The following is a 14,044-nucleotide window of genomic DNA, read 5'->3' on the forward strand; positions in this document are numbered from 1 at the left end:
TCACTACAAATACCAGAGTCTTTAAATCAGTCTTAAAATCAGGCAGATGGATTTCTCCTATATCATTTTTCTTTTTCAAAATTCTTTTTACTGGTTCTATTTCCTTGCCTTTCCATATAAACCTAAAAATAATCTTGTCTATAACTAAAAGAAATATTGCTGGGATTTTTGGTAAGAATGGAGTGGAACCTGTTTATTAACTTAGGAGAACTGGCTTTTCTCCTAAACTGAGTCGTCTAATCCATGAACACTGTGTGACTTCATTTATTTAGATATTCTTTGATTCCTTTTATCAGTGTTGTGCAGTTTTCAGCATAGAAATTTTGTACATTTCATCAGAATTACACATAAACATTTTATTTTTAAAATCCAACAATGTATTTATTGGTATGTTTTCCCACTTATCTTGATTTAGGGATTCTAGAGCTGCTTTTGTCTGGAGGAGCACCTTCTATAAGACTTACTTCGCTCTGAGGGCTGGCAGAGCACAGGGGAGCAGTCAACTACAGACCTACATCTGTGCCTGACCAACAACCTGTGTCCTGAGCATTTTGCATCAATGAAACAAGAACTGGGTCTCTGCAAGAGATACCTTTTGTGTTTCTTATCCTTTTCTGGAAAGGAATAAGGACATCCTTTGGAAGAGGTATTTTCTTTGGGGAGATCCAGAAAGGCTTGAGTGATTTTAAGTGACATTTAATTTTTCAATTTTAGTACTTGTGTGTTCATTTGCTTGTACATAAAAATACAATTGAGTTTTGTATAATTATCTGGTATCCTGTAACCTCACCTTTTCGTTCTAGTTTAGAATTCCTACATATACAATCATGACATCTGACAGTTTTATTTCTTCCTTTGCAATCTGTGTGCTTTATTTTTGTTTCCTTTTCTTGCTTACTGTACTGGCTAGAACTCCCAACACTGTGACGAGTGAGAGTGTGAGAGGGACATCCTTGCCTTGTTCCTGATCTTAGAGAGAACACTCAGTAAACTAATGTTTATTGTAGATGCACTTTATTAAATTGGGAAACTTCCCCTCTATTATTATTTTTTGAGCATTTTATCATGACAGGGTGCTGACTGTATATTCACTAATTCAAATTAGTCTCTTCTTGCAGCTGCCTTTACTATTGGTTGTCAAATGATCTATATTCTTTCCACTTAATTCTACATAAAGTCTTTGAACACGGAGTCTATGTCATAGACAGGGGGGATTATGGGGCGACGAAGTGTTTAATGGTAGTAGTATAAGTTTCTTTATCCTTAAACTGTTTTACACACACACACACACACACACATACACACACATGTACATATACACAAACATACATATATGTATATATATGTATGTATCTTAATTTGGGTAAAGCAAGTGAGTAAGTAGGGATAGATATTCTAATTGTGGTTAACTCTATGTCCTTGAAAACCAGAATTCTTGTTGGAGGAAAGGAGATATAAATGTAATATAAAGGAAACTAAACTTTTTAAATGTATACACATATAAATCTTGGTTTATACAAATGTAAAAATGTATGTAAGTATAACTATTTATATTTCCACTGAAAAGCCCTGGTAATTCTACCAATTCTACCAATTTCTAATTCTGGATTATGGTATTAAATGGCATTTCCCATTAAAGTAAACCAGGGCTTTCTGGAAAAATGACTGATTCCAGGTCTGGCAGGAAATGTGCAGAATGAACCTGGAATGTTCTGTCAGAACAGCTAACAAAGAAATTCTCAAAAGGTTGTGTCAAAACAATACTGGAGTCACTCGAAGAAGTTTCCATTCATCAAAAATGAAACATTTGAACTTTAACATGGATAAAATCCATCAACTACTTTTAACCCTTGAGTTTATAATAATACAAAAAGTAAAAAGTAAATCTAATTGCACACCTTTGGATAATAGTAGATAAAAAATTAATTTGAACACTAGTAAATAGAGGAAAAGAGAAAATATTCTTTCTCACCACAGTGCCACTGGCAACCCCTTAGTAAATGAAGGAAAATGTCTCTTTATAAAAGCAATAAGGCATATAAATAAACATGGAATGATAAAATTAGAATATACCCATTTTTCAATCCCCCAAAATTAAAGGACCTAGAAGACAAGCATCAATGGTTATTAGCGTCAGAGAAACAGTAACTGAACAGGGTTCATGGTTAAAAAACACAATACCAGCTACAAAGGGACCAAATCTAAGTCTGACTCAGCCTCTGAATCCGGGGGACAACTTGCAGGAAATGCAGAGGACATGGGGTCTTGTCAGACTGCACCAGATGTGTGTAATCTGCAAATTCCAGACCCTGGGAAACCCTGCAGCTCAAATTGTTCGGATTTTCAAACGAAAGAGTGAAGGAAAAACATGTAAAGTACAAGAGACATAAAAGACAACTAAGCAAGAGTGTCCAGAATTAATACTTGAGTGAAGAGGCTAAAAATACCAAAAAAAGAAAGTGGTCACTGTAACAATCAATCTATCATTCCATTTGGGAGAAGGGAGAGGATTTGATTGGCCTGAGGCACATGGAGATTTCTGCGGTGGCTACAAAGGTCTAATTCTTGACCTGAGGGGTGATTACTGGAGTTTTGGCCTTAAGTAATTCATTCTGAAGCCATTTGGCGCAGCAGACCTCTCCTGTCTCACCCACTGCTCCCCTCAGCAGTGTATTTCAGTAGATCCTCCTGTTCTTCTCCCCAACTCTGTCTCTGGTGAATCCTTTCAACCCACATGCCCACCTGCATCTCTGGCCAACACCCCAGTTTTTGTGTGCATAAATAAATCTTTTTTAAAAAGGATAGGCTCCCCATTACCAGTGATATTACCACAGTGCCACCCCCCCCCAAGAAGCTGTAGTCCACCACCATCTGCCATTGTGCTCCCAGCCTCCTGGGGGACCCTACACTTCCAAAACACAAACAACAATGTAAACCAACATTAGCTCAATAAAAAAATATTTTTTTCAAATTATGAAATTTTTTTAAAATTTTAAATTATGAAAAAACTTATGGAATATTTTTAAAATGATCTAGTGATCAGCTGGAGGACAATGGGTGCCTTGGTGGTTGGGAACATACACCTGAGCAGGTGTGAGCCACACCTCTGAATCACATAAGCTGCTGTAAGCCAATGCTACTTCAATAAAACAGTAACACACACACAAAAAAAAAAAAATCCAGAGAGGTGATACATTATGGATCTAGATTTACAGGTCCTGTTTTTTCCCACACAATCTCAGTTCTTTGAAACTGAGTTTCTTTATCTGGAAATGAAGGAAATAAATTAATGTTAATATAGTCTGAAAAAATTTTGTCCAAAAAATGATAATAATTCATTCGAGTATCCATTTGGTATGGTTATCTCTATCAGTTTTATTTTACAATTAGAAAGGTTTTGTTTTGATTTGTTTTGTTTTGTTTTGTTTTGTTTTGTTTTGTTTTAAGTAACTGAGCATTTGTCTTCAATCACTGAGAAGACCGCAGCTAGCAGGGAGAAAGACTGGGTAATGGCCTTCAGAATTAGGGCTGGAAAGGTAAACAGTTTGGAGCTGGAAGGAATTAAGTCTTAGGGGAATTTCTGGACTTTGGTCTTGGGAATGGGGCCTGATGACCTTCTCAAGCAGGAGGGAGAAGCGAAGAGGGTGGGAAATGGATGACCTCAGGACACAGAATCATTCGGGACTGTTCCCCACCCTCACAGAAAGGAGCCCCTGGAACATCGACCTCATCAATGTCCTCTGCCTAGTCCAGGGCTCAGGAGCTGCTTCAGGATCCAGGAGACAGTCTCCACTCAGGGCCTTCGCATGCCTGTGGCGGGAGAACATTTTTTCTGCACACCTGCAGGGACAGTAACAAAGATTTCTTGAGGGAACCCACTTCCCATGCCAGGGACTCTGCAGACAAAGCCACCCACCCCTACATCTTGTCCAGTAGGTCCCCTACTGGACAAAAGATTGGGAGATTAGCCTTCCACCCAAGGGCAAGGAAGGAGGCATTACCTCATAACCAGACAGCTGAGCCTCCATGTATCCTGGAATAAAAGAGGAAAGAAAGACAATGTCCCAATTAGGCCCCAAAGCTGCAATTATCTTGAGGGGGCCTGCAATATCAGAACTCAGTCTCTGCTTACCTCCTGGATGCTTTTGGCTTCAGAAAAACTATCCCTGGTAGAATTAAGGCTACAGGATAAGTAAGGTAGGGTGGAGAGCAAAGCAGGGAGGGGGCCTGAGGGACTCTGGTGGAGGACTATGGGTGTCGTGGTGGTGGGGTGAGGGGTGACATATCTGAAGTGGGGTGATCCTGTACCTCTGAATCACAATAAACCAATGTTACCTCAATAAAATAAAGACTATCATTGTGACCCTTAGGAGCTCTATCAGCCTTCCCTGCCTCCTCCTTTTGATGTTGGGAAAAGTGGAAAGTGGGGGAAGCTACAGGACAGGTGGAGGAACCCCTCAGAGGCTCGTTACCTTTTCGAGCCCTGAGGTGGATGACGGTCCCCACCAGAAGGAGGACTAGCCCAAGCAGGAAGGCTGCACCTCCAGCCAGCATCTTTTGCCAAGAGTATTCAGACTGAGCTCCTATGGGAAACAAGTCTTTAAATTAGTAAAAAGTTCCAATATTTGCTGCACTTCACTGAAATCCAGAGCCTGTGCCGGACACTATTCCAATGCTGTCTAAAAAAAAAAAAACACACATGTAGAAATGGTTACTTTCAGGCCAAGATTTGCACCCAATTTGCAACCAGTTTCTATTACTGCTTCTTAATAGCCCATAAGAATGTCCCCTAAATACCAAGACAAAGTATTAGAGGATGCTAGTTCCCAACGCTGGAAGTAAGTGATGAGGTGATGACCTCAATTTTTGGAAGATACAAGGATAAATACCGGACAAGTTTCCTCCCACCCAAACCCAAGAACTCTGAATTCTGACTCTCTCAGATCAGGGGAAGAAGAATAGCATTGTGACTGAGAAGAACATGGAGGGAATGTGGGCCCAAGTTGAGTCACTATGACCCCAAGTCAGGCCCTGAGTACAAAGAGCCATTCTCACTCCACTCCACAGACACAGGGCTCAGCAGGCTGGGATGCTCAACAAGGCAGGTGTAGACGTCCCCAAGCTCAGGAGTCATTTCCAGTGTCACTGTTGTCTGAAAGGTCCAGTCTCCATTCCTGATGAGGCCAGTGGGCGTGACCCCCTCGCTCTCCTCATGCCCGTTCCGGAACCACCTGACCTGGATGTGCCCTGGATAGAATCCCGTCACAGAGCAGAGCAGCAGGTTGTGGTGCTGCAGGGATGGGGTCCGCTCAGGGTACACTGTCACCTCTGGTTGCACTAGAAAAATGAGACATTGTGAAGGAAAACCACCAAGCCGAGATAGGAGTTGCTTCAGAGATGGTCGCTGCCCCTAATCTCCTTCCCAGATCACCCAAGTGGAAATTGGGAATGTGGGAAATCCCAGCTCCCAAGACTCTGAAACGGGGTATGTGAATGCCCCCAAGGAGTCAGCCTTCCCAGACACTCCCACAACGACCCTTTCTAATAGAGGGCCCATGATCCCTTACAGTTCCTGTGGACCTTGGAGACTGGAACCAAGACCACTGTGACCCGACCTCTGAGGTTATTGGGTGAGTCATGTCGGGATAGAACACCTGCTCATAAACTTCCTGAAGCAGGAAACTGTCGGAAGGGGGAAAAGCCACGACCAGGTTGGCTTGGGGAGATTCCTGAACCCCCAGACCTCCCCTTCCACCTCACCTCTTCTCCCCACAGTGAAGGGTGCCCCCAGCCAGTAGTTGCGTCTGCAGAGAGCATCCACGGAAGCCCTGCTCCTCTCCAGTATATCCGGCCGACTGTTCCACAGCTCAGCATCGGGCTTCCCCAGCTCCGTCAGTGCCACAAACATCCCCACGTCACTGTCAAAGCGTGCATACTCTTCCAAATTGAAGATGAATCTGACCACAAAATGCACCTTTTCCGTCCCGTTGGTGAAGTAGCAGTCAGCCTTTGCCTGAATCACAAAATCTTCTGGAAAACCAAAAATGGATTGTGAATTAGTCCCACCATTAGTAAACCCATTCCTGGTAAATAATGCCAGACCACGTGGATTTGAGAGGCTTTTTGACCTCAGTGATAGGCCAAAGTGTCCTCTTCTACCTGGTCCCCACTCTGGTTCCTCTTAGCTAGGACACAGCCATAATGAAAAAGCCCAAAGCCCATGATCAGGCCCACAAAACGACAGACATGTCACCCGGAGAAGCAAGCCAGAGTCTCAAGATACAGCCAAGCTGTACTCACTCATTTAATCATCAAATATCTTGTCCATTTGTGTCTTGCCAGACACTGTGCTAGTTTCTCTAAGCTGAGCTTTCAGAAACCCAAGGTTTTGACTCCCTGTTTTATCAAGTCAAGAAGACCCGGCCCCATATGAAATAACTGCAGTGCTCTGCTCTTAGCAACTTAATTCTATGTATTTCTTCCAGAATGAGGCAAAGAGGCAGCAGAGATGGGACAGAGATGCAGAGTAGGTACATCTTATGTGTGAAACAATCTCCGTTCACCTTCCGCTCCTATGGGTTTTCTCCAGCAATTTTCCTTTTGCACTCAGACCCTGAGACCTCATCCCCTCTGCTGGCTCTAGAGAGGTAGTAACCTCTTTACCTTTGTTGGTAGTAACCTCTTTAATCCATGGCTTAAAGATTATTATAATTATCACTGGCAAAATGCCTACAATTTTAATAGTTGCAGTACATGGTGATGGGGAATATGATGTTAGCTTGAACCTTCTATGGGGGCTTTTATATTAAATATTGCACTGAACAGGAAATTTTAAAAATCCAATTCCATTATTCATTATGGTTTTCTATGTTCAAAGCATGTTGCTAATATTAGTGGCGATCATTTTGAGCTATGTTATTCTCATATGATGTATCTCATTCCTAATCTCATATTTTCCAAAGTAATTTAATTTTCTAATGTTATGTAACCAGTCCTCACAGGTAGGAAAGGGGTGATTCTTACTTATGGAGCACACAGCTCACTATGGTCTCAACTACATATATTGAAGTCCTAGCCCCCAAAGTTGATGATATTAGCAGATGAGGTCTTAGGAGCTGCTTAGATCATGAGGGTGGAGCCTCTTGAGGGCATCAGCACTCATAAAAGAGTCTCAGGAGACCCCAAACCCCAGCACCGTGTGAGGCCAGGGAGAAGGGCCACGATGAACCAGGAAGAGAGCCTTCCCCACAAGACCACGGTGCTGACACCTTGAGCCTCAGCCCTGTGAGAAATAGCTTTCTTTTGTTTATAAGTCATTCAAATGGGTTAACGAAGCAGGTTGATCAGGAGAGATTTCCCTATAGAAATAGCTCTTAAATTGAGGGTAATTGTCACTGACCCTGAGTTGTCAATTTGCTTTCTTTTCAAAGTTCAGAGACTCCTGCAAGGGCTATTGAGGGGAGTAGAAAGATGGCTGCTCCCTTCCTGTTTCCAGCCTCCCTCTCCCACTCACAGCCAGCTGCAGATACAGCTCTAACCTCCAGTTCTCTATTTCTTCTAATAATTTCAATCAGAGAAAATTATTGAAATCATTTAAATTAATTATTTAAATTATTTAAATCTGTGTCAGATTTAAATCTGGGCTAGACTGTTTTCATTTGTGTTGCTTAATGGAATTTATAAGCTCAGAAAAGTTTCTCATCTCTAAGAACAGAGATCCTCTCCCACCCACCCTCCACCCAGGTTTGTTCCTCTTTTGCCCTTGATGAGACTTCAACATTCAAAGTGGTTTCTGTTTTTAGCACATTATATCCTGTTTTCTGCTGATAAGTATGCTTTCACAGTGTAATATTGCTTGGTGCTTGCATAGCCATTCTCTTCAGGTAGAAAAACAACATTAATAAATATATTTATAAGGAGACCCGGGAGCAGGGATAGTGCATTCAACTTCTCTTATTCCTCAAAATTGGTTAGTACAGTTCTGATCATATAATAGGGGGAGAATAATAATGTGAAAAGAAACAACCTTCATTTCTAATCTCTTTTGTCCATGTAGACCCCAACTGGGTAAATAGAGAATCAGTCACAATCATCAGAGCAAAGTCCTGGCTGAAGAAGGGCAGCTCTTCCCAGACTGTCTCTGCTATTTGTAGTTCTCGACTGATATTGATGCAATAAGGACCCCAAGTATAATAAAAAGTGTTCTTTCTGCCGCCTTCTCCTTGAATCTGTGACTTGAGACAGGAAGTCCCTTCACCCAGTGGTTTACTGTGTGTGGTGAAAAGGGGAGAGTACTCTCTCCAAAGGCAAGAGTACTCTCTTAGAAGCCAGAAGTCACCTCCAGTCTTCTCAGTGGTCTACACCTATGGAAAAAGGCATCCTTCCCCCCTCCCCAGCTCTTGCATATATACCTGAGAAAAGTCCCTTTCTTACCTGGGTAGTCTGTGCCTTGAGTCATAGAGGGATCCAGCCTCATTAAATTCACCAGCAAAGCCACCACCCAGGGCACCCACACAGATTCCATTCTGCAGAAGAAGAAGAAGAAAAAAGAGGAAATGAACAATTTCTTTAGAATAAGGCTTGTCCTATTCAGGCAAAAATTATTCATGAAAAATATAGGTACCTTTCTAGCCTCCCCAGGATTGGAAACGCCTCACAGTGATAGCCAATCAAGATGGAAGAGTCACGCGTCATCAGGAGCTGGGTAGAATACTTTCATAAAGTTGTGCAATACCACTCAAGATCACTGCAGGATCACTGGCAGTAGATAAGGTATATGGAAAGTGGGCTGGGAGAAAAAGGAAAAAAAAACACTCTACATGGTCTGTGGCCCTAGAAGAACTAGGCAGATGGTTTATTATGAACCCCTTTAAGCTCATTTAGCTCTGTCCCTGACCTGTCCTGACCACTCGGTCTCCCTCTAGGGTGGTTGATGATGTCGGTGTGGAGAGGTGTTGGGTTCAGAGAGTGGGGTCCTTGGGTTACCTCTAAGAATAGTTTCACCAGAGCTCCCCTTTCAGTGGCACACAGAGAATTTCCCTAAGAGGCAGAGACATCTTGTTATATCCAAAAGGGCAAGTTTATTATTAAAAAAAGGAAATGAAAGGATGCCTGCATAGACACAAGGGGGCAGAAATCGCTGCCCCTGAACATAGGAGATTTAAGAAAGAGAAACCTGCATGGTCACAGGAGGACAGGAGAGCTGTATCTTACCCACACAGAAATTGCACTGATACCGTCTTCTCTTGGGAAGGGGTTCATTCCTTTGTGGAATTGTTAACTGGTGTTGGATAACTTACTTACCTATGAAGCTGTTCATAGCCACCGCAGCATGAGTTCAATCCCTAGTCAGGGAGGTACCCACGTGGAGCAGCAGATCTCTCCTGACTCACCAGCTGCTTCCCTCAGCAGTGTATTTTGGTCATTCTGCCTGTTCTTTTCCCCACTCTGTCTCTGGTGAATCCTCTCACCCTTCCCACACACACACACATACCTCTGGCCTTTACCCCAGTGATTGTATGCATAAATAAAAAATTCTTTTAAAAAAAAAAGAAAAAGAAAAAAAGAAATGTACAACCTAGGTAGAGTGACAGGGAAATCTTCCCTGGATGGCAGGAAGAATGAAATGTATTTGGTAATGTTTGGGCACACAAAAAGTAAGTTTTAACAGTCTAAGAAGAGTTACTTCTTTTAGTTTGGGTGATAAATGTATTGTTATGACAAAAAGTTCTCATAAAAATAATATAAATGAACATACAAAGCATTATTTTTCTTTATCCACAATTAGTTGTTTTCATTTATTCAATGGTTTTTATGTTATTTTTAATTGTGTTATGTGTTACTGAGATAGTATTGGTTGACAATACTGTATATGATTTAGAGATGCAAGTTCACGACTCTTCAGGAGTATTAAGTTACCACACCAGGCCCACCACAAAGCACCCTAATCCTCCACCATGGTCACCGGGCCCCTCCCTCCTTTGCTCCCCCTTCTCCCTCCCTCTCTGGTGGTCTCAGTTCTACAGTTGGATTTCTGGGGTTTGTCTTGGGTTAGTTTTGTAAGTTGCTTTGTTTTGTGTCTATATAGTTTATACATGGAAAAAAAATCCTGTATTTGCCTTTCTCCTTCTGACTAATTCTTTTTTTTAAGATTTATTTATTTATGCATATAAGAACTGGGGTACAGGCCAGAAATGGGGGGGGAGAGGATTCACCAAAGACAGAGCAGGGAGCAGAACAGGCAGACTGACTGAAATACACTGCTGAGGGGAGCAGCGGGCGAGTCAGGAGAGGTCTGCTCCATGAACTAGTGCTGCAGAGGCTGCGGAAAGCTTCACAGCGCTGTGCCTTAACCCCTTGCGCCAAAAGGGAGGCTCCTTCTGACTATTTCACTTGCAAAATCCTTTCCAGTTCCATCCATATTGTCACAGATAGCAAGAACGCTTCTTTTTTTTTTTTTTTTAAAGATTTATTTATTTATTTATACAAGCACTGGGTACAGTCAGAAGCGCGGGAGGGTGAGAGAATTCACCAGAGCCAGAGCGGGGAGCAGAGCAGGCAGAAGGACCGAAGTACACTGCTGAGGGGAGCAGCGGGCGGCAGGAGAGGTCTGTGCGCCATGTGGGACCCTCCTCCGGTGGCCGGGGAGCAGCCGGGGATCGAACCGTCGCTGCAGAGGCTGCGGGGAGCTTCGCAACCCAGCGCTCAACCGCGGCGCCGCCAGGGAGCCCCTCTTCTTTTTTTTTTTTTTTTTTTAATAACTGAATGTGTGAATTTTAATCCACTCCTCTGTTGGGCACTTGTGTTGTTTCCATAACTTAGTTATTGTAAGTTGTGCTGCAATGAATGTGGGAGCACATATATTTATATCCCTTTGAATTAGAGATTTTGTGTTCTCTGGGTAAATACCTGCAAGAGGAATTACTGGATCTTTGGTAGATTTATTTTGAATATTTATTTTCCACAAGGGCTGGACCAGTCTACATTCCCACTAACAATGTATGAGGGTTCTTTTTCTCTACACCGTCAGCAACATTTGTTTCTGGTCTTTTTGATATAAACCATTCTCACAGGTGTGAGATGGTATCTTATTGTAGTTTTGATTTGCATTTTTGTGATGATAAGTGATGGTGAGCATTTTTTTATGTGCCTAATGGCCATGTGTATGCTTTTTTTTTTTTTAAAGATTTATTTATTTATTTATTTTTCAAGGATTTATTTATTTATTTATACAAGCACTGGGTACAGTCAGAAGCGCGGGAGGGTGAGAGAATTCACCAGAGCCAGAGCGGGGAGCAGAGCAGGCAGAAGGACCGAAGTACACTGCTGAGGGGAGCAGCGGGCGGCAGGAGAGGTCTGCGCGCCATGCAGGACCCTCCTCCGGTGGCCTGGGAGCAGCCGGGGATCGAACCGGCACTGCAGAGGTTGCGGGCAGCTTTGCAACCCAGCGCTCAACCGCTGCACCACTGGGGAGGCCCAGATGTGTATGTTTTTGGAGAAAAGTCTGGTTTAGATCTGCCCATTTTTCATTGGGTTATCTAGTTTCTTGTTGAATTGAGTTCTTTGTAGATCTTAGATATTAGCCTCTTGTCAGATATATGAAGATGTTCCAGCATATTTGACAAGGCGTAATTCAGGTATTCCTGGGTCTTCGGGCCAAATACCAGTGACAGTACCATGGGTACTGTCACTATCCAAGGACAGTATCCAATAGAGCACAGATCACTGTCTGAGTTCTTCACCTGCGCGCACAATTTGAAGACCACTCAGGTTTAGGGAACAACAATAATGGGGTTTATTTAACAAGCACAGGAAACAAAGAGTTACTAAGCCCTCAAATGGCCAGTTGTCTCACCCTAGGGTTCCACAGGGTGTCTACAGTGTTCAGAAGGCCGCCCTTCCAAGATGATGCCATCCTCCCAATAAGGGCCTGAAGCATGTGGCAACCAGAAGCAACAGGCCAGGATCCAACAGGCAGGCTCAGTGAGATGACACCACAGCAGCCCTCAGTAACAGTCTGAAGATAAGGATGAACAGTATCAAATGCTCGAACAGACAACAGCAGCAACACCAGGAAGCCATGGCAGACGATCCAAACAGCTCTTGGTGAACCCTTGGCCCACTCCAATAGCAACTCAGCAGACACCAGGCCCGGGGCCTTGGCAGTCTCTCCAGGCAACAAGAGCAATAAGACCAGAGATAGGCTCAGCCTCCTGGTCTCTGCAAAACTCCTTGGCTTCTCTCTCTTCAGAAGTGCCACGAGTCTAGTCTGGGCCTCAGCGTCTAGGGTCCTGGGGGAATGCTCCTGTACTCCCTTAAATTCACTTCTAGGGTCTTCCCCTCCACCCCCCCCATGATCCCTCTTCACTGAAAAATTAACCTGGCTGGTGCCTGAGGGAGGAGCTGCCCACAGGCAGCAGCTTTTGGCGAAGACAGGTAAATCCACCACGTTTTTCTAACAGTTCCAGCTATTTAAGAGACAATGAGAAAAACACCAGTTTTACCCTGCAGTTCACACTGCAGGGCCCAGTAATACCCTCATAATCCCACCTATATATGCTTCAGAGCTTGTGGTGTTTTAGGGATGTGAAGAATTAAAAATAATTCTATTGCATCCTCTTATTCAATCAAGTAGTGTGTGTGTATGAAGAGACATGTTCATATATTGCTGATAGAACTATACATTAATACCACCTCTGTGAAGGTAATTTTGTAGTTTCTTTCCGTATTAATAAAGTATATACACTTGGACTCAGAAACTCCTCCCTTAGGATTTTATCCTCCTGATGTTCTTGTTTATTGCAATGTCTATATAAGACACTAGTTATAATAACAAAAGGCTCCCAATAACCTAACTACCCATCAAAAGGCAAACTAAATGCCTGCCACACAGGATCACCAGAAGATAAAGTATGTCTGGCACTCAGCACAGCAACAGAACATAATAAACACTCAATGAATGATTACCACTCTCATTCAAATTATTACGATTCATAGCACCAAAAATTTCTAGTTTCAAGCCCAGTATGTCATAGGACCAGATGCCACCTACTCTCAACTGGGTGCTCACACCCACTGGCCACAAAAACAGAGAAGAGCTTTACTTTCCTTATTCCCAAATCCTTTTCCCAGAACTGAAAACCGCATTCCTCCTTTTGATTCACAACTTCCACGTGACTGCCAGTGGCTACCCCACCCAGCTGGGACAGACAGGACTTGAAATTCAAGACTGTTTTCACACTGGGCAAGGTAAAAGGGGTGGAGGTTGTGTTGGGTTCCAAAGAAATTGATGAACTCACATCTCAAGTTTCTCCCTGTCTATTACCTTCCTTCGGAAAGGGTAAACTGGGACTTATTGGGAAAGATACTGATGGTAAGTGACTAGAAGGGAAAATCAAAGGGCAGGGAAATGAAATGATGTTGAGGGTTAGGAAGGGATAAATAAAAAGAACTAGAACTCTGAGACAAACCAGAATTACGAATATCTGTGGTAGCAGACAGACCACACTTGTCGGGATTTGTCTGTGTAGGCTGAATGGTCTTCCTGTCAGGGAACATTTACCTGTGTCCCTGGCATAAGGCTTACCCCGGAGTTTCCCCTGAGATAACAAATGTTGGTGACATTAAAGATCCTAATTTCTGCTGCATCTTCCTACACTAAATATCAGGATGCCTGAGTTTTCATCCCAGCATTATCTGTATGATTTCAGGCCAGTTTCCCTATCTGCAAAGTAAGATTTAACTGCTATATAACTTTAAAGATGCCGTCCAGGTTTAAAGCATTATCATTCCGTGGGTGTAATGATACTGAAGCTATCAGAGTTGTTTTTTTTTTTTTTTTTTTTTTTTTTTTTTGTGGGACACTTGCTGGTGGCCGGGGATTGAACTGGCCCTGCAGAGGCTGCGGGCAGCCTCGCAACGCAGTGCTCAACTGCTGCATCACCAGGGGAGGCCCCTATCAGAGGATTTTAAGAGAGTCTAACATTTCACCTTCTTTCATGAGGGGCTGTGTTTCATAAGGTTGGGGGAATATAAGAATTATCAT

At 42.9% G+C, this 14,044-nt stretch overlaps 1 protein-coding gene across 1 annotated transcript; it reads right to left on the reverse strand.

The window, feature by feature from the left end:
* Positions 1-3,484: 3,484 nt before the first annotated feature.
* LOC119252320 (HLA class II histocompatibility antigen, DO beta chain) lies at positions 3,485-8,524 on the reverse strand. The gene is made up of 6 exons (XM_037519492.1): positions 8,434-8,524; positions 5,761-6,030; positions 5,056-5,337; positions 4,473-4,583; positions 4,002-4,033; positions 3,485-3,840 (listed from the first exon to the last, which is right to left on the reverse strand). Exons 1-6 carry the CDS (start codon positions 8,522-8,524, stop codon positions 3,769-3,771), a joined length of 858 nt encoding a protein of 285 aa, XP_037375389.1. The 3' UTR covers positions 3,485-3,768.
* Between the last annotated feature and the right edge of the window lie 5,520 nt (positions 8,525-14,044).

This window comes from Talpa occidentalis, unplaced genomic scaffold (assembly GCF_014898055.3).
Source record: "Talpa occidentalis isolate TD23 unplaced genomic scaffold, MPIMG_talOcc4v2.1 talOcc4.2, whole genome shotgun sequence".
NCBI lineage: Eukaryota > Metazoa > Chordata > Mammalia > Eulipotyphla > Talpidae > Talpa > Talpa occidentalis.